Raw genomic sequence first — 23,769 nt, forward strand, 5'->3', positions numbered from 1 at the left:
GCTTTTAAATGACCTTAATAGAGCATAATTTACATACTGAACGTAATATAATGCGCTATTTCTATGATTTCAGGACTCTAAAAGTTGGGGTGAAACCGGGTTAACAGTATTTTTTTTGAGACATTTCTTATTTACCAATTTTTGCTACGTTTTGAACGCATTGTCTACCAGCGGCACGCAGTAACTGACGTCGCAGCACGGGCGTGGACCGCGGCGGCGGGTGCATCGTGGAAAGTAGGTGGCAGGCAGTTTGGGTATGATGGGGGAAGGAGATGGGGATGAAAGGCGCGATGGGTAATTTAGTTGGAGCCCACCCGAAAGGCTGAAGAGCAGGACTGAGTAGTGCAGGGCTTTTTTTTTTTTTTTTACACCTTCCAGGCACATTTAGTTACATGAAGGACTCTCTGTATACACTTTTCCAACAGTTTTTATCCATAAAACCCAGACACTAGATGTCCCTCTTCCCTGACGCTCACCTCAGCTGTGTGTAGAGAGAAGTTTATGAATCAGCTTTAATAGATTAGAGTCCACACTGGTTGTGTGGTTTATTGATTATGGTCATAATGACAATGTGTATGTGTTTAACTGTGTTTCCTGAACTATTCATCTAATTTACAATAGCAATAACACTTTGGTCATTATTATAACTCCAGGTTGTGCTCTGTCATGCTTTACTATTGTACTATAATTAGGATATATACCTGCAGACAACTATGTTTTACATTGTATATTATGATGCCATCTTTCAAACTGAACAATGCAATACATTGAATTTGATCTCACTGTATGTCATTCCATGTTTTTTTGGGGGAGGTTCTTTCTGAGGTCCACCCAAGTGATTGGCTCGGAGTGTGTTTGTAGCTCCAGTTGGGAAGGTGTTTCCTGATTGGTCGCTGTGAGCACCATGGGTCACTGTGGAAGCCCACGTACAAGCCTGGTCATTCAGTGGTGGGAACAGTGCTTGGTTTTCATCCCACTTACATGTGGAGGAGGCTTGGAGGAAGCCAAACCTGAAGTTACTACAGGGGTTGCTATGGCTATGTTGTTGTTACCACTCAGTTGTCTGCATCTTCTTTTTCTGCTGCTACACGGTGAGTTGTGTCTTTTGTTGTGTGATCTATTCCTTCATGGTTTGCCATTGAATTGTCCATTAAAGGCAGAGTTGACTTGACTAGGAGTCGAGATAACCTGAGGGTTAAATATAGAGGTTTGGTGAGTTTTCTATACGAAAAGTTGTTGTTTTTTGTCATTATGTTTATGGTTTTTTGACCTGATTTTCCATGCAGTAGGTGATTGCTTTCGGACGGAACCAAGTCTCTGTGATTCAAGTTGTGCTGGTGAGAAACCAGTTTGTTGCTTATGTCATTGCTCACTGAAAAATACTTAAATGATAAGATTTGACATAAACATTTTCATACCACAAGATTTGCCTCAATTAAAACACTCACATTCTTTAAATCTTATTATTTCATGTATTTAGGGTCTCCTACCCCCGACTTGTCCTATCAGAGAGGGGTCAGGTATACTTACAGGTATAGCACGGCAATTACTACAACCCTTCATGGCTCCAGTGCTGGAAGGAATGGACTGGCTTTGGACTGTGTGGTTGATATCGACGTGGTTTCCAAGTGTCACCTAATGATGCAGGTCAGCTTTCATAGAAGTGTTAGTGGGAATAAAAAAGAAATGCAAAAACTCATTAATTTGTGCACTTGCAGATCAGGAATCCACAGATAAAGCGACTTTCCCCTCAGAAGGAACACTCTGTGCAACGCTTAAAGAGCTTGAGGTAAAACTTTATGTTTTTATAAGTAAATGCGCTCTATTTTGCATGTCTGTCCTCATTGTGCAGCATTCAAAGTCCAGATCGTTTTGGAATGCCACAACTGTGTTTCCTATGAATGTGATACTCTGTTCCGATGCTTCCCTTGTCTGTGTTTTGGGGTCCCCGGGGGGCTCATCTGCTGTTTTTGTTTCCCAGAGATTCGCTGGAGAGAACGCGCCTCAAGTTCTCCCTCCATGGGGGAAAGGTCACGGCCCTCTGTCTCCAGGAGGGGGAGCAGGTGTGGGCCCTCAACATTAAACGGGCTCTACTGAGCATGCTCCAGACCTCCCGCATGGCCTCCAAACAGGAATTAGTAAAAGAGGTGAGGGTTAATGAGGGCTCTGTTCTGTGTATGCAGCAGCTCCTCTGTCTTTATGGAAATGTCAAAAGAACTACTTCTAGTCCGAAAACATCCCCTCTACTCCTGCAACAAACAAGAACCGTCATTAACACCACCTTGCCATAATGTAGTGCACTCACATGGTAATTATCTGACTTTTCTCTAATCCCTCTTCCCAGACTGATGTGTATGGGACGTGCAGCAGCAAGTATGAGAGGAGAGGAGCTGCACTGCTGAAGAGCAGGGATCTAACACAGTGCCAACAGGCCCGACAGGCACACTTCTGGCCCCATTCAGTAGCTTTCAGTGAAGATACTGTGAGTTTACCGCTCTTCTTTTTTTATAAAGACACTGTTGAAACTGAGGCATTTTAAAGGGGCCCTATTATGCTAATTTCCATATTCTGTACATTAATGTAAAGCATAATGCCTCTGATGCGGCTAAGGGTCAGTGTCAGTGGGGGTCCACGGGCCTTGTTAAGGTTGATAGGGGCAGTCAGGACGTTAAGGGCCGAGCCCAGACCACATTGGCAATTTTTTTTGCAAACAAAAACAAGCTCTGATTCTATTTGAAAGGATTTTATTGCACTCCATCCTTGCTAGTACTTACAAAACCCTAGCCTCGGCCCATTATACTTGTTGATTCCTTTTTCTTATCTTTGGTATCTGAGTTCAAGGAACGTGGAAGTTGAAAGAGAGTGATGACGCTGCTTCACACTTTTCTGCACAGCCCTAACCCTGAGCCCTCTGTCATCAAAGTAACATCAGGAATGTGGTTGAACTGTTGCATTACAGTTCTTCTTTCATGATGCAAACTTTGTTTTCTTTCTTTGCTAGTCAGTGCAATCAGAATTGAACTGTATTCAGAAGCATGGATCTACAGTGATGGAAGAGGTCAACTGCACTGAAGTTGTTTCTATGGCAACATGGTCCGGGACTGCAGGGTTGGTTAAGACAAAAACAGTGTCGACCCTGCTGCTGCTCAGAGCCCAGCCAGGGACCCCCTCAGGAGCAGGTCAGGAGGAGTGCTTACAACTTAGCAACTGTTTTATCGACAAGTGTCCTGATGCCTATTCTCCTCAATGCAGATTCCGTAGGTCTTGGTGTTCTGACTGATCTGCAGTTTGAGGACGAGGGGGCTGCAAGGCAAGGAAAAGCCAGAGCGTCAACACCTCAGCAAGCCAGCCAAACTGTTCGGATGTTATGTAGCCTCACCTCAGACCCACAACTGGTAGGACTCAACAAATTCAATTTTCCTTTGAACTGTATTCAAGAAATTATTATTTTATGTTTTAGTTTGCATAATTACACTTACAGCGGTCCTTTTCAACTGATGATAGAAACCACTTGTAGAGTACGTCCTACCCTAATCTCTATAAACATAATTTTCATGAAGAATCTGTCATCAACAGGACAAGGCTTTGGCATCGGGAGCTTTCTGGTTTCCGTTTGTAATCCTTGTACCATTGACCAATCATGTTTGCGCATGCTTGGTTGAATCAATCAATCAATCAATCAATCAATCAATCAATCAATCAATCAATCAATCAATCAATCAATCAATGTTTATTTATATAGCCCAATATCACAAATGTTACACTTTTGTGTTGAATGCATGTAAACAGTCCGTGTAGAGAGCAAAATAGGCAGAAGGTATTGGCTGAAAAGCAATTTAGGAAACCCATCGCTTATCGTCTGACGATGATTATGTTTTTTACTACATTAACATTAGCTAATAAACTGGCTACTTTTGAAACAAAATGGTCATAGACGTCGTTGTCTCGCTACTCCAACTCCATTCCGGCCTCTCAAAAGGCTAAAGGACTGTAAACAATGAGTGTCCCAAGAAAGAGGGTTCTGCAGGGTTCCGTCACCTGATCCCATTGGTCCTAAAAATCTGTTTTCCAATTGACTTACATTGATTTAGAGACCTCTATAAATAATTGGATAACATTTTTAATTTGTATTTGATTGATTCGGACTGATGAAGTTTGAAAGTCTAGATTATGTGCACAGTTAAATTGTGTATCACCATTTAAGTTAGCGTAGTTCTAAACCATCATTTTAGAATGCTTGCTCCATGGGCTCATTGATGCGGAATTCTGGGTGTTTTTACTTTCAGATGTCAGACTTTTTTGCCTTGTGCTCCAACCAGAACTTTGATTGAAATGAGCAGGGCTCTACCTCAAATGCTGTATCCAGTTCTCTTTACACATATCAATGCGTCAGAACAAGATGCCAATGGGTTACAAGATTGCCTGTACCCTCCCAGAATGTTGGCTAGCCTAAGTAAGAGGATTGACTTCCCCCAATACTTTACTGTGAATCATTTAAATGATTCCCATACACAGGAGGCCAGTCAAACATAATCTGGCAGCCCTCATCATAATTAGTTTACATGGGATGTGTTTAAAAATAGCTGTCAGACCCAGAGCCTGATATAAAAGCTGTGTGGGATAAAAAGAGCATTCTGTAGAAAGCCATTGGTTCTGGTTGAGCAGGAATGGTTTTGAAAAAATTGAGAGATTTAATTGATTTTAGGTCTATATATGTGTTTGGTGTTTGCTCTCAGCTATCGCAAGAGTTCCTTGAACTGGCTTTCCAGCTAAGAGATCTGACACTTGCTCAATTGAAGACACTTTGGCAAGAAGCGTCTTTCAAGTGCCTCAACGACTGGTCAGTATTTCCTTTGTGTTATATAATAGCATACAGTATGTTATGTTGAGTCATTCAGTTATGAATCAATGTCTATACATGGGAGTTTAACGTGGACATTTGTATTACCAGTACATTTGATTTAAGCTGAAGGGACTTTTGTATATCGGTTACCATTAGAAAATACACAGCCTCTGGCAAAATATGTTAACAAAAGACAGTGTGTGGGATAATAACTAACTCAATCAGAGACTACTGTGATACGGATGACTTACAGGAAACCTTCTTAGTGATGCAGAATATAGCAAACTGACATTTTGACTTAAGATACAAAATCTTGTTTCAAGACTAACTTCATAATCATAAAATATCAGCTATGGATTACTCTGTCTGCATATATATTCCAGTTTAAATTGAGACTAAACCTTTCTTTGGTCTAAGCTCAATGGTTCAGCCACCACAAAGGCCACTAGAGGTCATGTGATGGGATCACACCAGCCGAAATGCCAAATCGGGCCATAGGTGTAACGTTTGGGGGGGTACTTCCTATCCCTGAATTCTGGGTTCCCCTTGCCCAACCAATCTTTTAAACTCAACTACACAGCTGTAGGTTTTGTGATTTGCATTTGTGTGGTTGTGAAAGCTAAAAACAATAGGCCTACCAGTGCCCCTGTTACGGCTGAGCCAGTTTTGCGGTTTATAAAACCGATTTTTTGCCAGTAATGTAATTTGCTACTAAAGTCATGAGTCAGTGGTCAATGACGGAATAAAACAGTAAATAGTCAAAGATCAAACACAAGATCCCCCAAAGCACATGTGTGATTATGGAAAAAGCAACAGTCCCATTTCGGTAAAGTCCGGCTGACCTGTTTTTTGTGATTTCTTGTTCATGGTATGACTAACTGACACAGCTAAATGAGATGAAGGCAACATTAACACATATAGTACAACAGTGGAGATTAATACCTACCCTCCTGTCTGTATATGAAGCTACAAGCTAGCCGTCGGTTAGCCTAGCTGCTAGCATAAACACTGGAAACAGCAGTCATTTCTTTAATACCACATTAATCAAATCAAATCAAGGTTTATTTATATAGCACATTTATAAACGATTTTTGGTCGAGCCAAAGTGCTGTACATATAATAAAATTAGCCTACAGTAGAGACACTTTACAACAAATACAACAACACAGATTGTTCAGAATATCAGTATGAGAAAAACGACACCCTCTGTCCTTAGACCCTCACATCGTACAAGGAAACACTTCCAGAGAAACCCCACAGTTTAAGGGGGAACAATGGGAGAAACCTCAGGGAGAGCAACATTATGACACATACATACAGCAGAGGTTGATACTGATGCTCATGAACTGGTTGGACAGGCAGCCTCTGTTGGATGCATTACCAGCCTGTGGATCTGAACACTGCGTCGTCCTGCTGACCGACCTGATGAGGAGCAAAGAGCTGGAGGAGGAGCAGGCTTACGCTTTGTTAACCGCCATGGCCCTCATCCCTCATCCATCGCCACAGATCATCGAGTCCATCAATGTAGGAACCTCCATGTGACATTAATGAAGAACTAAATATCTCATCAATTAAATGAAATAATTTCTGTATTGAGGCTTGTCTTCTATCTGTGTTAGGCCTTGCTGCAGGTCCAAGAGCTGCGTTCAAAGGCACTGCTTGCTGGATCCTCTCTTGTGTATCAACTGTGCCAAAAGTCTCAAGCCTCCTGTAGTGAACTTCCTCAGGTGCAGTCCTTCATACAGACGCTTGAGGAAACCCTGAAGGAGGGCTGCGAGGAAGAACAACCCACTCAAGCTAAGGTGCTTTCATACAGACACGCACACTAGCTGCATTAGCATATATTCACCTGACTAAACCTGTTGATTTGAACAATTGTACATGAACAATGGCTAATATAAATGTATGTTTTCACCCCAACAGTTTTATTATGCACTGAAATCTGTGGGAAACATTGGTCTGTCTTCTCCAACCTTTATTCCATTGCTAAAATGCTACATGCTAAGCCCCTCAACTGCACTTGAGCTGAGACTAGCTGCTATCCAAGCCTTCAGACGCTTTCCCTGCTCAGCTGATGTGAGTTGATTACATTATCTTTACAGCTTTGTTGCCTTTTTATGACAGAGGACAGTTAAAGATTGGGTAAAAGAAAACATTTGGTGTGAGGAAAATGACTCAATGCCAGAATTGAATACAAGTGTAGTGTAGCCTACCTGTTAGGCTAACACAGTGCTCCTGATGTGAGTTGATTCTAATTAATACCTACATTTTTACTGAAATCATTCACTTACATTTGTGAAAATAGGTAACTCTATGATAACTGTCCTTTTTCAATAGAAGGTTCATTTACTCGTATTTCAAAAATAATATCTCTTCATATCAAAGAGGTTAACTGTCTAATTGATTCATGATGAGTAGAGGTGGAGGTGAAGAGGTGCTGAGCCGTCTAACTTGAGTGAGTGACAGCAGTTTCCTTCCTTCAGAGGTCTGTGCTGTTGCAGCTGTACCGCTCCTCCCAGGAGGATCCCGAGGTCAGAATCGCTGCATACCAGCAGCTCATGCACTGCCCCGACCAGGACGTGTTTGAAGTGGTCAAGACCACGCTGAGGAACGAGACCTCCAGCCAAGGTCTGATTCAAACCTGTGTGGTTGGTAGATAGATGTGTTTCCTCCTGAAAAAGGTTTAGTAATTAAAATATTAATAAACAATGTCAGCTTTCATTGTCAAACAGATGAAGTATTCATTATAGATTAGAAGCCAGATATTTTCTGTATTTTTTTAGTTGATCTTGCTAACAAGACTTCATTTTTCTTTTAAACATAGATGATGATTTGTTCTAATAATTACCGAACGTTGTCTGCTGGCATGTTTCCCCAAATTACTAAGAATGTGTATATAAAATGAATCTTGTTTACTTTAATTCCAACTCTATTCTGTCTAGACGTCAGTATGACTTTCATAAAGTCCACTAGGGTACATGGCTTTGCTTTCTCTGACAGATTAAATCTCACTATAACTTGATCAAAAACTATTTATTTGTTGTAAAATGTTGTGTAGGTGAATAACAACTTTTATAGTGTTAACTGCAGAAGTATGTTTTCTCAACACAGCAATCGTATGGCTAGGATATTATTTGTGTAATACATAACATTGTTAAAAAGGTTGCATTGCCATTAAAGCAAAGCCCAATTACAGTATGGTGTACCCCAGGGGTCTATTCCTGTGTTTCTTTAATTCCTCATTTATATAAATGAATGACCCAATGTGTCCAAATGACTTACTCCAATAATTTTAAGTAGTAATTTATGAAGCTAACTCTGGTTTATCTACTTGTGCAAAGTGGTTAAATGCAAACAAAATTGAACTTCAGAATTAGAATTGGCAAGTTTCATTATGCCTCATGTCTAAGCAATTAAAACCCTTTTTTCCTTTTTTTTTTTTTTAACAATATTTTTATTGAAGTTTTCAAATATGGACATTACACATACATAAAATAAAATGACGAACATTACACATACATGGTCAGTCTAGGTGGCAGATACAGTATACAATCAAATGAATAGGCATGTAAATAAACACAGGTCAGTATACAGATGATACAGAACAAAAATCTGAAAGAATGTGACGTGGGCTACTACACTGTAGAATCGTATTCCCGTTGCCCTCTTTCCCGCCCCGGTCTTTGGTGTTATTAATCATAACAAACATTATTTGTAAGAAAGTCCATGAAACTCCCCCAGATATTTTCGAAAATTGCCAGCTTTCCTTTAGTAATGTATGTTAGTTTTTCTAAAGCGACACATGCTGACAGATCCTTAAAATATTTATTCATACTAGGTTTGTTCGCATTTTTCCATTCTATAGCTATTGCCCTCTTAGCTTGTAAAAGGCACAAGTCTATAAGTGCACACTCACTCTTCTTAGAAACAAAGTCTTTTGGATAAATACCCAGGATGCACAACTTTGGCTGACAAGGGATTTTCAGTTTTGTTATCTGGTTAATTATGTTAAGAACCTCCTTCCAAAAACTATTGACCACATTACATTCCCACAAACAGTGAAAGAGTGATCCTTTAGCATCGTTACATTTAAAGCAGGTGTCTGGGGTATTGGGATTAAAGTGATGTCGTTTTGATGGCGTTATGTTCTTAAAATCCAATTGTATTGTATCAATTTAAGCCGTGTGTTGATTGTTTGTGTTTGAGCCTTCAGGCACACTTCAGACCATTCTTTTTCAGAGACTTCCTCTTGTAAATCAAGCCTCCAGCCTTTAAGTTTATCTTCTGAAGATTCAGGTGACTTGTCTACAAAGATTTTATAGAGCAGCGATAGCTGGCCTCTACCAACCACGTGTTTAACTGTAATGTCTTCCAGCATTGAGAGAGGTGGCTGAGTAAGTGAGCGGTTTTGAGATGCAGAGATAAAATGTCTTATTTGTAAAAACTTAAAGAAGTGCTTAGAAGGAATATCATACTTTTCTTGTATTTCAGTAAATGACATTAATTTTCCATCATTGTACAAATCGGTAATCCTGCTTAATCCCTTGTTCGCCCAAATCTTAAAACCAGCATCTTCTCTACCAGGTATAAATTGACTATTGCCCCATATGGGGGTGAAACCTGACAGTGGGGGGGGGTGTCCCCTATATATCTTTGGACCTCATGCCAGATGTGTATGGTATTTCTTAGAAAGGGGTTTTTTGTGTTTTTCCCTAGCTTCTTTGGCTCAGAAGAATAAAGATAGCTCCTAAGCGATAACCCCTGAGCTGAGCATGCTTCAATCTTGACCCACGCTGGAGCTTCCTCTGGGGAGAAGTAGCACATGGCTGCTCTCAGTTGTGCTGCCCAATAGTACCAGCGTAGGTTGGGCAGTTTTAGACCCCCTCTGTCATAAGGCAAGTAAAGTAGGGTAAAACGGAGCCTAGAGCGTCTATTATTCCAGATAAAGTTGGTAAATATTTTCTTAAATTTTAAGGGGATTGATTGAAACAAATAGAGCAATTTGGGTAATGTATTCATTTTTAAGATGTTAACACAACCGATTAAAGAGATTGGCATTAAGGTCCATCTGTTAAGCGATTCTACCACAGAGTCTACAACAGGGTTATAGTTGGCTGGAACCAGATCATTCATTTCAGGTGTGATTTGTATTCCTAAATAAGTGAATCCTTCTCTATGAGCTAAAAAGGGAGTTTGTATTCTAGGTTGCTGCCTCTCTTGTTCATTTAGATAAAGTATTGAAGATTTATGCATATTTATTTTGTAGCCTGAGAATTCCCCAAAGGTCGTAATTAGTTCTAACAGAGATGGTATAGAATACTCAAGATTTGATAAAAAAAGAACAACATCGTCCGCATAAAGTGATATTCGATGGTCCAAGTCACCCACTGAGATCCCAGATATAGATGGAGAGTCTCTAATAGCCATGGCAAATGGCTCCATTGCTAACACAAACAGCAATGGGGAGAGGGGGCAGCCCTGACGTGTAGATCTGTACAATGAGAAGGATGTAGAAGTAATATTATTTGTCACCACTTCAGCTGTTGGGTTCTTATATATCGTCCTGATCCATTTGAGAAAGCCTTCGCCTATTCCAAACCTCTCCAAGACTTCAAATAAATACTTCCACTCAATTCGGTCGAAGGCCTTCTCTGCGTCTAAGGACAGCAGTGCCATGTTAGGTGACCCTCTTTTTAATAAAGAATATTTAGTACCCTTCTAACATTATGAAAAGCTTGCCTTCCCTGAATAAAACCATTTTGATCATCTTTAATCATGGAAGGCAGTAGTTTGTTTAGGCGTCTCGACAATGTCTTGCATACAATTTTGCTATCTGTATTAAGCAGTGAGATTGGTCTGTACGATGCACAGTCAGTGGGGTCCTTTCCTGGTTTTAGCATCAGAGTGATTAGTGCCCCTCTAAGAGATGGTGGTAGGTCCTCCTTTTCGTATGACTCCAACAGCATATCCAATAGAGGCTGTAGTAGCTTATCTTTAAATCGTTTATAGATTTCTATAGGAAGAACATCTGGACCAGCCGCCTTTCCCCCCGTCATGCTGGTTATGGCTTCTGAAAGCTCGTCAGTTCCTATGATATGGTCTAGTTTTCCTTTTGAATCAGTTGAAATAGTGGGGAAAACTAATGAACTTAGAAAATGTTCCTGTTGGCCTGAATCTTTATGTTCGGTTGTATAAAGTTTTTCATAAAACATTTTAAAAGCCCTATTTATTTCTGCAGGGTCATTTGTTAATTTCCTTTTTTCCTTTTTACAATGAAACATTTATGAGAACAAAAAATCACACATTTCTGAAAAAAGCTTGAACATCTGAGTTTATAGCGTCCTATTTGTGAGGAAGTACAAAGAAATGATCTGAGATTTAATTCACAAATTTGCGAGATATCTTTCTGGGTTAAAGTAACAATGAATGGTAAAGGGGCAAAACTAAAAGTGGGATATTCCTTTTTAGAACTTTCTCATCTTGATGGACATTAATAACTGTTTCTCTTCTGCTTCTCCAGTGGGATCATATGTGTGGAGTCACCTGACTAATGTCCTGAGGAGCGAGGACCCCATGAAGCAGCCCCTAATCGAGTCACTGCCTGATGACATTATCAGCAGAGACTTTGAGGCTGAGTTTTTGAAATACTCTTTTTATTCAGACTACACTATTTCATCAGGTAAAGATGGCGTCCCATCAGTTTCAAATTCCAGATAAACAATACAAGATAAACTTAATGTTACATGACTAATTCCTTTCAGACATGGGGATTACAAATGTGGAAACCTCTTTGGTTTTCTCTCCCAAATCGTTTCTACCAAGATCTGCCTCTGCCAACCTGACTCTGTATTTACATGGCAGAGCCCACAACCTTCTGGAAGTGAGTTTGATGTCCACTTGAATTCTAAAACTAAATTAAAGTCCTACAAAATGTACTTAAACCCATGTATTTATTTCCCAACTTAGGTGGACCTTCACGTTGAAAACGCTGAACCTCTTTTGAGGAACTTTTTCGGTCAGCAGAACTCAGATGGAGAGTCCCAGGCTCAAAGTCCAAAGTCGAAGTCCAAAGAGGCATCAAGAAGAAGAACAGAGGATGGACGTTGTGCAGAAAAAGAACCGTGTTTATCTGACACCAGCAGTTATCTGAGCCAGGCCAGGGCCATGGTGAGGTCACTGTGATTGCTGAAGGCCAGTTATCTCTACTTTATTAAGAGGAGTTAAGGCAGCAGGATTAACACTAAGCCAATCAAGAGGGATACACAGACGTGAACATGTGGGGAGGTTTTTGCAGCGGACTTGTGGCCATTTATATTGCATTTTAGATTTAAAACTGTTATCTTGAATGTACATTTGTAAAATACTTGAAGTAAATGCCTAAATTAGGGCTGTAGCTCACAACTATCTTTTACTATTGATTCATTTACAGGTTATTTTCTTTTGATTTCATTGACTCATGAGATTAGAAAATAAAAATGACCTAAGTTCCTGAATTTGCATCTAAGATGTTACAGGAAATGAAGAACAAGAAAAATGCAAGCATCAATACTCACATTTAAGAAGCCACAATCATCAAATCCTTAGTTGGCGATTAATTCTCTGCCAAACAAATAACTGACTACTTGTTTCAGCTCTCTTGAAATAAAAGTAATTTTAGAGGCTGTTCATAAATGTGTCTTTTCCAGTTGTTTGGGAGGAGGAGATCAGAGGAGAACAGGCCCCGGTGCTGGGTCGGTGTGAAGGTGTTTGGCAATGAGCTCAGCGTGTTCTCGTGTGAAGATCTCTCCAACCAACTGGACCATCTGTCGCTGAGCGTGGCCGGACTGGCTGTCAAACTGCTCAAGGTATACTCACAGCAGCTACTCTTAAATATGTTTTTATATATTTTTTAAGATATGGCACAAGAGAAAAGGAAAATGTCAGTTTAACAATGACATAAAATGATACATTAAATTAAGATTATGTTTATCTCAATGGATCAAAAGGACAAGAAGGTATCCTTTCTGCATTTTAAATTTGTATGCAAACTATTCAAAGTTAAAAATAAAAAAAAATAGAGAAAATCCCAATAGAGGAAAAAACACAACAAAAGAAAGAATAAAAAAAACGAAAGTAGAATGGCACCCAGAGAGCCCAGACTTCCACCAAGGCTAATGGTGCGTTTATGTGCTCCTTTTTGAATTTCGACTGGTGTATTCCGAATTCAGTGTGTGATGAGCTTTAAATTGTAATATTGAAACAACATGGTGTGCAAAAAAATGATTTAGATTTATATCTTATAAGAATTTTGTCTCACCGAATAACTTATTTTTAAGTAATAGAGTTTTTTTGCGGAGTTCCAATGAAGAAGATTGTTTGTGCGTGTCTCTAGTAAGGAAGTGAACGCTAGAATATCTCATTGCTTCGAGTTATAATGTTTGGAGTCTTCTGCAAACCTAAATGTTGCAATATAGGGAAAAACATTAACAGTTATCAACAGTGTTTTTGCTATATTATCGCAGTAGTTCTGCCAAAAGCAGGATAGTAATGGACAAGAATACCACAAATGGGTTGAGATTGCAAAATAAAACCTGGATACTTCTATGATAATCAAGCTTTGGATTGCTTTGAACTACAGTGGGGCAAAAAAGTATTTAGTCAGCCACCAATTGTGCAAGTTCTCCCACTTAAAAAGATGAGAGAGGCCTGTAATTTTCATCCTAGGTACACTTCAACTATGAGAGACAGAATGGGGGGAAAGAATCCAGGAAATCACATTGTAGGATTTGTAATGAATGAATTGGTAAATTCCTCGGTAAAATAAGTATTTGGTCTCCTACAAACTCCACTATGGCCAAGACCAAAGAGCTGTCAAAGGACAGCAGAAACAAAATTGTAGACCTGCACCAGGCTGGGAAGACTGAATCTGCAATAGGTAAGCAGCTTGGTGTGAAGAAATCAACTGTGGGAGCAATTATTAGAAAATGGAAGACATACAAGACCACTGATAATCTCCCTCGATCTGGGGCTCCACGCAAGATCTCACCCCTTGGGGTCAAAATGAACGGTGAGCAAAAATCCCAGAACCACACGGGGGGACCCAGTCAATGACCTGCAGAGGCAGGTCATTGACTAGGTCCCCCCGTGTGGGACCAAAGTAACAAAGGCTACCATCAGTAACACACTACGCCGCCAGGGACTCAAATCATGCAGTGCCAGACGTGTCCCCCTGCTTAAGCCAGTACATGTCCAGGCCCGTCTGAAGTTTGCTAGAGAGCATTTAGATGATCCAGAAGAGGATTGGGAGAATGTCATATGGTCAGATGAAACCAAAATAGAACTTTTTGGTAAAAACTCAACTAGACGTGTTTGGAGGAGAAAGAATGCTGAGTTGCATCCAAAGAACACCTACTGTGAAACATGGGGGTGGAAACATCATGCTTTGGGGCTGTTTTTCTACAAGGGGACCAGGACGACTGATCCGTGTAAAGGAAAGAATGAATGGGACCATGTATCGTGAGATTTTGAGTGACAACCTCCTTCCATCAGCAAGGGCATTGAAGATGAAACGTGGCTGGGTCTTTCAGCATGACAATGATCCCAAACACACCGCCCGGGCAACGAAGGAGTGGCTTCGTAAGAAGCATTTCAAGGTCCTGGAGTGGCCTAGCCAGTCTCCAGATCTCAATCTTTGGAGGGAGTTGAAAGTCTGTGTTGCCCAGCGACAGCCCCAAAACATCACTGCTCTAGTGGAGATCTGCATGGAGGAATGGGCCAAAATACCGTACGTGAAAACCTTGTGAAGACTTACAGAAAATGTTTGACCTCTGTCATTGCCAACAAAGGGTATATAACAAAGTATTGAGATGCACTTTTGTTATTGACCAAATACTTATTTTCCACCATAATTTGCAAATAAATTCTTTAAAAATGAATGGGATTTTCTGGATTTTTTCTTTCTCATTTTGTCTCATAGTTGAGGTATACCTAGGATGAAAATTACAGGCCTCTCTCATCTTTTTAAGTGGGAGAACTTGCACAATTGATGGCTGACTAAATACTTTTTTGCCCCACTGTATATAACTGTGAGACGTCGTCACCAGTCGTCCTCCAGATTTAACCTCTTAAGCCCCACGGACCTGCCAAAGAGGTCAAAACCACAACATCTGCAAGCAACAGCGTCTGAGGGCTTCTTAAGATGTAATAAACTATGAGTATCCATGTAACAGGAAGAAACTCAGCTAACTGATTTTTTTTTTTTTTTTAAACCACAAAGCTTACGCTGATGCAGGGTACTTATTATATGTTGTACTTTGGATTCCTAAAGCTTTTAGTCTACTAACCCATCATCCAAGGGTAGTTTTCAATATAAGTAAAACAAATGTTTTGGACGGACACTTTAATTTACAGTTTTTTACCATGTTCAATCTGAATTTTCTTTAAAATAAAAATCATCTATATTGATTCTGACTTTTCTACATCCAACTCACAGGTTTATCATTGCTTTGAGAAAAAAGATTATTAATTTTCCCCTTTTAGAAGGGAAGATATGGTCATTTGTTCTGGAAATGTCATTTTCGAGCCTAACAGGTTAACCTCAGTCCACGCTCCTAGTCTTATTTGAGCTAGTCTCTGTCTGTTTACCCTCCTGTCAGTTTCTCACACACTCTCTGTCCTCCAGGGTCAGGAAGTCCAGCTGAACCACCGGGCCGTGCTGATGACAGACGAGCTGGTTTTACCGTCTCTGTCCGGTTTACCCATCAAACTGGGCATCAACATGACCTCCCTCCTGTCGCTGCGTCTGAAGGGCAACATCAACTACAGGGACACCTCTCACTTCTCCCTGACCGGATACATCAAACCAAAGTACTTCCATATAATCTGACAGGGGCTACTACTCTGACATTTGGTTACAAGCGGTAGAGTGTAACTGCTGTCTGTATTCCCAGTGCCTACGTGAGGCTGTCGGCCAGGATGGGGGTTGACGGTGCTCTGGGTCAGGCTGCGGTGGACTGGGTCTCTGAGCTGAGGAGCTCCACCAGTCTGGATGGTAGTGTTCAGCTGCAGGAGGGGCGGGATGTCCGGGTCACACTGAACACACCGGAGGACGTCATGGACATCATCTCTCTCAGGTAACAGTGGATTATTACCAGAATTATTTGTTCCTTTATTACATTCGTCATCTTTTAGAATCAGAAATGGTACAAGAGGGTAAAGCTAAGTAAAACCAAACACCGAAACTTTTTGGCATCCAAAAAGTAACTTTCTGAAACTGTAAATGCACTGTTAAAGTTGTAAGACGAAAACACCCCAACTGTTCTACACCATGTGGTAGAGATCTGCTAATTAGATAGGCCCTAAAGTATTTCCTGCTTTATCGTCTATTTCACTATAAATGGGACCCAATTTTACTAAATTAACATCACGATGTATTGAAAAAGACTACAAACTAGAAATTGAGACCATAAAATTATTAGAAAAAGATTTACTGTGGTAATAAAAGAAGTGCGAAGTAATGTCATTTTCTCATAGACTTTTATACAATAAGCCTTTTTTTTAATGCATTAAAAATACGCTAGATATTAGAAGGATGCCGTTTTAAGGCCCTATAGATCTGTCATAATTGTTTAGACCTGGAGATGCTGTTAGTGTAAGATTTTTAAAATGTAATTGTTGAATTGGTTCAATATTTAATACATATTTTTTACCACATTTTCACTTTGCTTTACACTTATTTGTACACATTTTCTTTCTTCTTGATTATGTTTAGCAGGTTGCAAAATCTTCGAATTAATAAATGCATTTTAATTGAAGACAATCAGCCAGTGTTTGATATGTCAAGGGTTTCAGCGAGTGTGTCCATTTGTGTGTTGACCAGCTCCAGAGTGTTTCAGCTCAGTGGAGACCACAGAGAGGAGATCAGGGGGCCAAAGAATCGAGTGCAGAAGACCTCCTGCACCCCAAAGACATGTGAGTCCTCCAACACAACACTCTGTATAGATTGATACATCACAGACAGAAGCAGGGATAGGACGATTTAGGATTTTACCTGATGGCTTACTTTCTACGATTGTCAGATGATAAAAGTTAGATTCTGTTTGATCTCTGCTTCCTTGGCAGGGTCCAAGATGGTTGGCTGGCAGCTGTGCTCCAACGCTTCGTACACATCGGCTGCCCCAGGGGTTTCACTTCCTGCTCCAGGACCCGTCCAACTTTCCCTCTGCCTGCTGAAGCTTGACCGAGGCCTCCATTATTACATGTTGGAGGCCGCCTACTCACTGCGCCCTCAGGTAGGAGAAAAGAAGCTACGTTCTTTGTATTCCACTGTGTGAGATCTCTTTATCTAGCCACACAACTTGTGTTTCAGAGAGGCACCTGGCTGCCCAGAGAGGCCTCCATCCACTTCCTCCTGGCCACACCTCAGTCCTCCATCCCCAGGGACATGTCTCTGGACCTGACCTTCAACCCCCACAGACTGCTGCTGAGGATCACCCATCCTCTGAAAACCATCCACATACAAGGTCAGTCGCAGAGGGGAATTATGGGAAAAAAACTTATTTCAGGGTTTAATACTGAAAATGTGTTGTTTTTTCAGGGCAACTTCAACAAGAGAGGAACGTAAAGTCAGGAAAGCTGGAGCTTATAATTGATGGTGTTCACTATTACGTCATGGCAAGTATTGAGATTGTGTATTCTATGTGATAAGATTACATGTCTAGTCATGAAATATGTTAATTAGTTTATTTCTAGGGTTTGGTGGACACTCACACCCTGCTGTCAGAGCAGAGGACGCGCTATCACCTTGAAGCCAAAATGGCCGCTGATGGACTTCCCATGATCCTCTCTGCCAATGTTACACGTGGACTGGGCAGGAAGACCAGCTTCTCCGCCACTGTGAAGAACGTGTTCAGAGAAACTGCATCACTGTCGGGTATGCAACTAATATAATATATATAATATTTATTTTTGACATTTACATTTGACATAATATTTACCATAAATGTATTATTCAGAAAATGTTACCCTAAGTCACAAATCAAGTTACAAGTAGGGTCATTTTTTCATAGACTTCTATGCAATCCGAAAACAATTATTAACCAGTGAATTTGCCGCATACTGGTAGAAAATGTAGGTTTATGGAACATCCCTGAAATGACAAAACAACCGTTGGCCCCAGTTGGTGACTAACCCACATGATAGCTGAGGTTTGCGCAGCGTCCACGCTGGCATATGATTTGATTGGCTGATGCTTCCGTCGAAATTTGAAAAGTTGAACTTTTCTCTACTTTTGAAGCGAGCAACGTAGAGGTAAAGCGCCGCGACGGAACCACAATGCAGTGCGGCAAAGCGGGACGTGAAGTGAATGGATGGGCCAAGGAATCCCTGTAAAAGTTGTTCCTATGCTGTTTAGAATGTTTACCTTTGACATGTAGTTTAGCTGTGTTCGTTCCTCCATCAGTGTCCCTGGAGCGCAGGCGGGATGCCAGCAGCAGGCAGTACTCTGTGGAGGCGGAGCTCCTGTTACCTGGGCTGGTGGGCACCAGGATGCTGGGTCTGATGGAGCAGAAGGGCTCAGTGTGGAGCTCCGCGCTCAGGCTCAAATATGGTCTAGGAGGTGAGCTACTAAAATATGTACATTTTTTGAGAAGCCACACACTAGTACAAGGTTTATTACACATACAAGGAATGTGCTTTGGTGTATAATGGTGAATTCATAATATTACCAGAGAAATTAAGTTGCAAAAAAGGAAGAAAAAAAAAAAGCAGGAGTAAACTCTAAAAAAGTAAAGTATGCCTAAAACCATACAAAACATTAAGAATCCTCCAATAGTGCTCTTTAGTGGGAAAGGTTGCAATTAGGAAAAGGGATGGTATTTAACTGCTTTAACTCCATCAATGGTAATATAATATGGGTTAGTGTTTAAAAAGGAAATGGTACTAAGGTGCTGCTCTATTCCTTCAGATTGTTAAATTGTAATTTGCAAAGGTTAACACATCTTTTTTGTTTCTGTATTTTGGAAAACTCAGCAGCAGAATGTCTCCTTCTTCGGACCAACTGCCTATCCAATATCCTGTTTATTATACAGACAACATTGAAAAGGTTTTTAGATAAACCACTATTTTCAATTAATTTCGAAAGAGATATTCCTGATGAGTTTTTCAAAATGGCACGTTTTTTAAAGCTACTACCACAAACAAATCTGTTCTTCCTAAAGAAAGGGCTCTTGTTAATGTTTGGAGGAAATTGAGCAATTTTACATCAAGTTTCTCCCCGTCAGGTATAATGTTTAGCTCACAAAAACTTCAGCTTCCCTGACCCCTGCACAGGTGATGCCCAGCACCTGCGTCAGGAGTGCTACACGTCTCAGAGACTAAGGAGGGAGAGGGACTCAAACCTCACCTACATCATGAGAGCAGAACATGAATTCCACTGCTCCAACACGGCTCCCATCAACCACAAGGTACCTGAAACCCACTGTGTGATCTCACACAAGCTGGTAAAGGGTAGTCTGGATTGTGTGGGGTTATGAGGCATTAATACAAAGTCGCTGTATAACCTACAGTGGACGATGGTCATCATGCCTCCAGTTTTGAAAAACAAGTAGTTACAGCTTGTGAAAAACAAAACCCCAATGTATTGCTGTGGACAGAGGCCGGTGCGAAATGTATTTTAGCCAGCTTAAAGAAAGGCTCACTTTATAGAAGAGTATAACGCTTTAAATGTATGCTATATTGTAAATATTTCCAACGGTTGTCCTTGCCGTCAGATAGTTTTCCTTTTACGAGGAAAGTGCATCTGTTATCTAAGACCTCCCCAAAGCCACCATACTTTGTTGAAAAAAACAGTAATTTTATCTCCAAGATCATGGGAGTTGTTCGACGACAGCTGCCTTGCAAAGTCAGTTTGTGACATAGCGTGACTTCCTTTTGTTGGGATAGTCAAACAACAAAACAAACACCAACAACTTCTATGTCCTTTTAGGTCAATTGCTGCTTCAATATATCTCTTTATATTACATTACATGTTAGACGCTTTTATCCAAAGCGACTTACATACTCAGCACTGTGGGCAATCCCCACAGGAGCCATTTGGGGCGAAGTGTCTCAGGGACACAACGACATGCTGACTGCAGTGGGGTTTGAACCTGTGCTCCCCTGATCCGAACACCAACGTACTAGTCCACTGCGCCACACGCCTCCATATGGCACCATTCGTATAGAAAATCATGAGTGGAAATGCTGAGAAATCTTATGATATAGCTTCCGAACAGAGCTCTTTGTTTCTCTTCTGTGTCTGCAGATCCACCTCCGCCACGAGGAGAGCCCCGCCCACATTACATCGTCCCTGGACGTGAGCTACGGCAAACACTGGGACGAGATCAACAACAAACGCACACTTCTACTTAGCCAGTCCTTCAAAAACCAAACCACACAAAACCACACCAGCTACACACTGGAGGTAAACAGAACTATTCTAAACCACCTCACATCTATAATAAAAATAATCCTTATATTTACATTTTCTAAGCATGAAATTGATCTTTTATGTCCAAAGTACAGTAAAATCTTTCCTCTGGTGAACCCAGTTCAGTCTCCAGGTCCCAGAGAAGAATCTGAACTACCGAACCCAGCTGATGCACTCTCACCTGAAACAGCTGGGCTCAGAGAGCAGCACTCATCTCAAAGTCCATTACAACAGCCTGATGCCTCTGGTGGCCGGATTACACTGGAAAAGCCCCCCCAAAGGCTCCTCGCGGAGGAAATGGGAAGGTAAACAGCCATATTTAATTTGACATAGATAGAGTTAAACTTGTTGCCTATGTTTAATGGTCTTTTAACAAAGGATTATAGTTATTTAAAGCATCATTGTGTTTAATAATAATATATTGTATTATTTTGTCTCATATAGTATTGTAGCCTATCATATTAAATAGTTTATCGTATTGTTTTTGTCAATCGTATTTGTATTGTATCCTATCGTATTGTTTATCTTAACATATATCGTATTGTATATCATATTGTAGCGTCTATCCTATGTCATATCGGATATCGTACCTCGTATGTCGTTTATCGTAGAGTTTATCGTATCATTACATTACATTACATTTAGCTGACGCTTTTATCCAAAGCGACTTACAATAAGTACATTCGACCAGGAAGACACAACCTTGAAGAAAACAGAATCATAAAGTAATCAGGTTTCATAGAGCCAAACATTTCAAGTGCTACTCAACTGGCTTTAGATAAGCCAGTCCTTTATTAGTATATAAGTGCTCTGTTAGCAGTTATTTGTTATCATATATTGTGTCTTATCAATTATTGTACCGTGTATTACATATCGTATATCGTATCATATAGAAACCCTAGTCCATACTTCTGTCACCTCCCGCTTGGACTACTGCAACGGTGTCCTGTTTGGGGACCCCAACAAAACCCTGGTCCGGCTCCAGTGTGTTCAAAACTGTGCTCACCTACAAGTCCCTCCATGCCCATGCCCCCCAGTACTTATCGGACCTCCTCCGCCCACATGCCCCACCTCGGAACCTGCGGTCTTCAGACTCTGGCATGCTTACCACCCCCCCGCACCAACCTGCGAACCTTCAGGGACAGAGCCTTCAGTGTGGCAGCCCCCACCCTCTGGAACGCTCTCCCTGCGGAGATTCGAAACATCCCCACACTTGACGCCTTCAAAGGGCCCTCAAGTCCCATCTGTTTGCTAAGGCCTTTGGCCCCAAATCTATTTGTTGTTTTGTCTGTATGACTGTTTGTCTGAATGCCTTTTGTTATGTTTGTTTCTACTCCTGTTCTTCTTTGTAAAGCGACCTTGGGTCTCATGAAAGGCGCTAAATATAAATATAAATCCAAGCTATTATTATTATTATATATATCGCATCTTATATCATATCTTATATCGTATATCATATCGCATCGTATATCGTATCTTGATATCCCATACCGTATACTGTATATCGTATCATATATTGTATTTTATATTTTATTTTATATTGCATATCGTATATCTTATCGTTTTCGTATTGTATCTTGTTTATCAGATATCATATATTATCATATCTTATCGTAGTACTAGTGACAGTGACACTCTCAAAAAAACAATAAGATGTTTGATTTAGAACCTAATGTATAATCAATGTATTTTTATTATCAACATTTACCGGTACATTTCTATCTGACTGTAATTGGAGTGTGTTGGCAGTGAGGCCCTGGTCAGCATCCTGTCTCTCTTCTCCTCCAGGCAGCCTCACCATGGACTCTCCCTGGCTGTACGTGTTCACCTCCCACAGACTGACCCAGCAGCAGAGCCACTCCCTCCAGCTCACCTCAGAGCTGACCGCCAGCAAGTGGCTGAACATCCGGACCCTCATGCTGGAGGCTCTCTACAGGAGCCGGGGCCGGGGGGGGGAGGCCCGCCTGGAGATCAGCACAGCAGCCGCTCAGTACATCCAGGTGAGGGAGGGGGGGGAACACGCCTGGGAGATATTAACAATCTAACTTATTTATAAATACAATGTTATTGATTGAGATGAGAGGAGATCAGTTTTTTAAAACTTTATTTTAAAGATGTAAGGCACCATATGACCAAGGTAAATAGATCAAAATAAAATAAACAACAATTAATAATAAAGGTCACACAAATATATCAATAAAAAAAAAGAATGCACTAGAAAGGTTACACATATTAAGTAAAAATACTTATTTAAATAATTAATGATATCACTCAAATGCTCCATTAGCGATTTGAACATTTTACCTAAAGTGTCCACTGTGTTTCTCACTCCTCCTGTCCCTCCCCAGGCAGGGGGGTGGGCCGTGGTGGGGAAGCGCGGTGTAAAGGCCTCCGGCTCTCTGAGCTCGTTTTGGACCCCCCCCCTGAGAGGAGACGTCTCCCTGGAGGCCTCTAAATCCAGCCACACCCTGCACATGACCTCCACCTGCGGCAGGCACAACGCCAGCCTCTCTGCTGCCCTGAACACCGTGGACAAGGTGGGTGGTGTCTGTGGAAGGGTGGGATTATTACTGAAATGCTTTTAGATTATGGGCGGAATATGAGACATTAGGCCCAGGCACAGACATGTAAAGGGCCCCCGCCCATCCTATATACAGCACAGTTAAACCAGAGCCACAGATTCAAAGAGACTTTAGTTTTTCTTGCCTGTCTTTGTAGTGATTTGATGTCTCTTTGTTGTACATTTGTTTCTCTTTGTAGTTTTATTCTATCTTTTGAAGTTGTTTTGTGTGTCTCTTTTTTTGGTTTCTTTATTGCCGTTTTGCATCTCTTTGTAGCCCTTTGCGTCTGACAGTAATTTTGCATCTATTTGTTGACGTTTTACATCTCTTTGTGTTCATAATCCGCTCTTTTTTTAATGGTGTTTGTGACTTGTGGTTATATTCTGTCTCTTTGTAGCCCTTTTGTGTCTATTTTATGTCATTTTGCATTTATTTTTGGACGTTTTTTGTCTCTTTGTATTCTGTCTATTTTGAAAGGTTTTTGGCTTTTTGTGGCAATATTCTCCCCATTTGTAATATTTTTGTGTCTCTTTTATGGTTGTTTTTCTTGGACATTTTGCTTCTCTTTGTGATCATATTCTGTCTCTTTTTACCTATTTTGTGTCTCCTTTTGGTCAGTATTTCTGTCTGTGTTATGTCTTTTTTGCTCAGTTAGATGAAAATGATTATCTTCTCACTTCTTTTAGAATTTGAAAAAGAGGCAAGCGATCCTGAAGATGACCTTCTCGAAGCCGAAGAGTCCGTCCACAGAGCTGGAGTTTGAGGGTGTAGTGGAGGAGCTGAGGAAGGACAAGAAGATGTATCAGAAAAGAGCCATGCTGCAGCTCAGGTCTGTGATTCACTCGGACTTCATCTGTTGATGTGTTTTAGGATGTTGTAGTTATGTTAAAATGCCAGTTGCTGACATTAATAGCTGCCAT

General features: G+C 40.8%; 1 protein-coding gene across 1 annotated transcript in view; it reads left to right on the plus strand.

Annotated features, from left to right (window-relative positions):
• The first annotated feature begins 997 nt into the window (after positions 1 to 997).
• Positions 998 to 23,769, plus strand: part of LOC117462159 (uncharacterized) — an 81,196-nt gene continuing 58,424 nt past the window's right edge. Inside the window, exons 1-31 of the mRNA XM_034104246.2 lie at positions 998 to 1,091; positions 1,287 to 1,337; positions 1,481 to 1,647; positions 1,719 to 1,789; positions 1,982 to 2,147; positions 2,345 to 2,482; positions 3,002 to 3,179; positions 3,253 to 3,395; positions 4,737 to 4,840; positions 6,202 to 6,367; positions 6,463 to 6,645; positions 6,767 to 6,919; positions 7,327 to 7,471; positions 11,364 to 11,522; positions 11,605 to 11,723; positions 11,810 to 12,010; positions 12,529 to 12,687; positions 15,504 to 15,688; positions 15,772 to 15,954; positions 16,701 to 16,792; positions 16,943 to 17,112; positions 17,190 to 17,343; positions 17,418 to 17,494; positions 17,573 to 17,753; positions 18,282 to 18,437; positions 19,151 to 19,284; positions 20,124 to 20,282; positions 20,410 to 20,593; positions 22,077 to 22,288; positions 22,637 to 22,825; positions 23,536 to 23,678. Of these exons, the coding sequence (XP_033960137.1) occupies positions 1,034 to 1,091; positions 1,287 to 1,337; positions 1,481 to 1,647; positions 1,719 to 1,789; positions 1,982 to 2,147; positions 2,345 to 2,482; positions 3,002 to 3,179; positions 3,253 to 3,395; positions 4,737 to 4,840; positions 6,202 to 6,367; positions 6,463 to 6,645; positions 6,767 to 6,919; positions 7,327 to 7,471; positions 11,364 to 11,522; positions 11,605 to 11,723; positions 11,810 to 12,010; positions 12,529 to 12,687; positions 15,504 to 15,688; positions 15,772 to 15,954; positions 16,701 to 16,792; positions 16,943 to 17,112; positions 17,190 to 17,343; positions 17,418 to 17,494; positions 17,573 to 17,753; positions 18,282 to 18,437; positions 19,151 to 19,284; positions 20,124 to 20,282; positions 20,410 to 20,593; positions 22,077 to 22,288; positions 22,637 to 22,825; positions 23,536 to 23,678 (4,580 nt within the window). The 5' untranslated portion in view covers positions 998 to 1,033. The remainder of the gene's footprint in view (positions 1,092 to 1,286; positions 1,338 to 1,480; positions 1,648 to 1,718; positions 1,790 to 1,981; positions 2,148 to 2,344; positions 2,483 to 3,001; positions 3,180 to 3,252; positions 3,396 to 4,736; positions 4,841 to 6,201; positions 6,368 to 6,462; positions 6,646 to 6,766; positions 6,920 to 7,326; positions 7,472 to 11,363; positions 11,523 to 11,604; positions 11,724 to 11,809; positions 12,011 to 12,528; positions 12,688 to 15,503; positions 15,689 to 15,771; positions 15,955 to 16,700; positions 16,793 to 16,942; positions 17,113 to 17,189; positions 17,344 to 17,417; positions 17,495 to 17,572; positions 17,754 to 18,281; positions 18,438 to 19,150; positions 19,285 to 20,123; positions 20,283 to 20,409; positions 20,594 to 22,076; positions 22,289 to 22,636; positions 22,826 to 23,535; positions 23,679 to 23,769) is intronic.

Source organism: Pseudochaenichthys georgianus, chromosome 17, assembly GCF_902827115.2.
Source record: "Pseudochaenichthys georgianus chromosome 17, fPseGeo1.2, whole genome shotgun sequence".
Lineage (NCBI taxonomy): Eukaryota > Metazoa > Chordata > Actinopteri > Perciformes > Channichthyidae > Pseudochaenichthys > Pseudochaenichthys georgianus.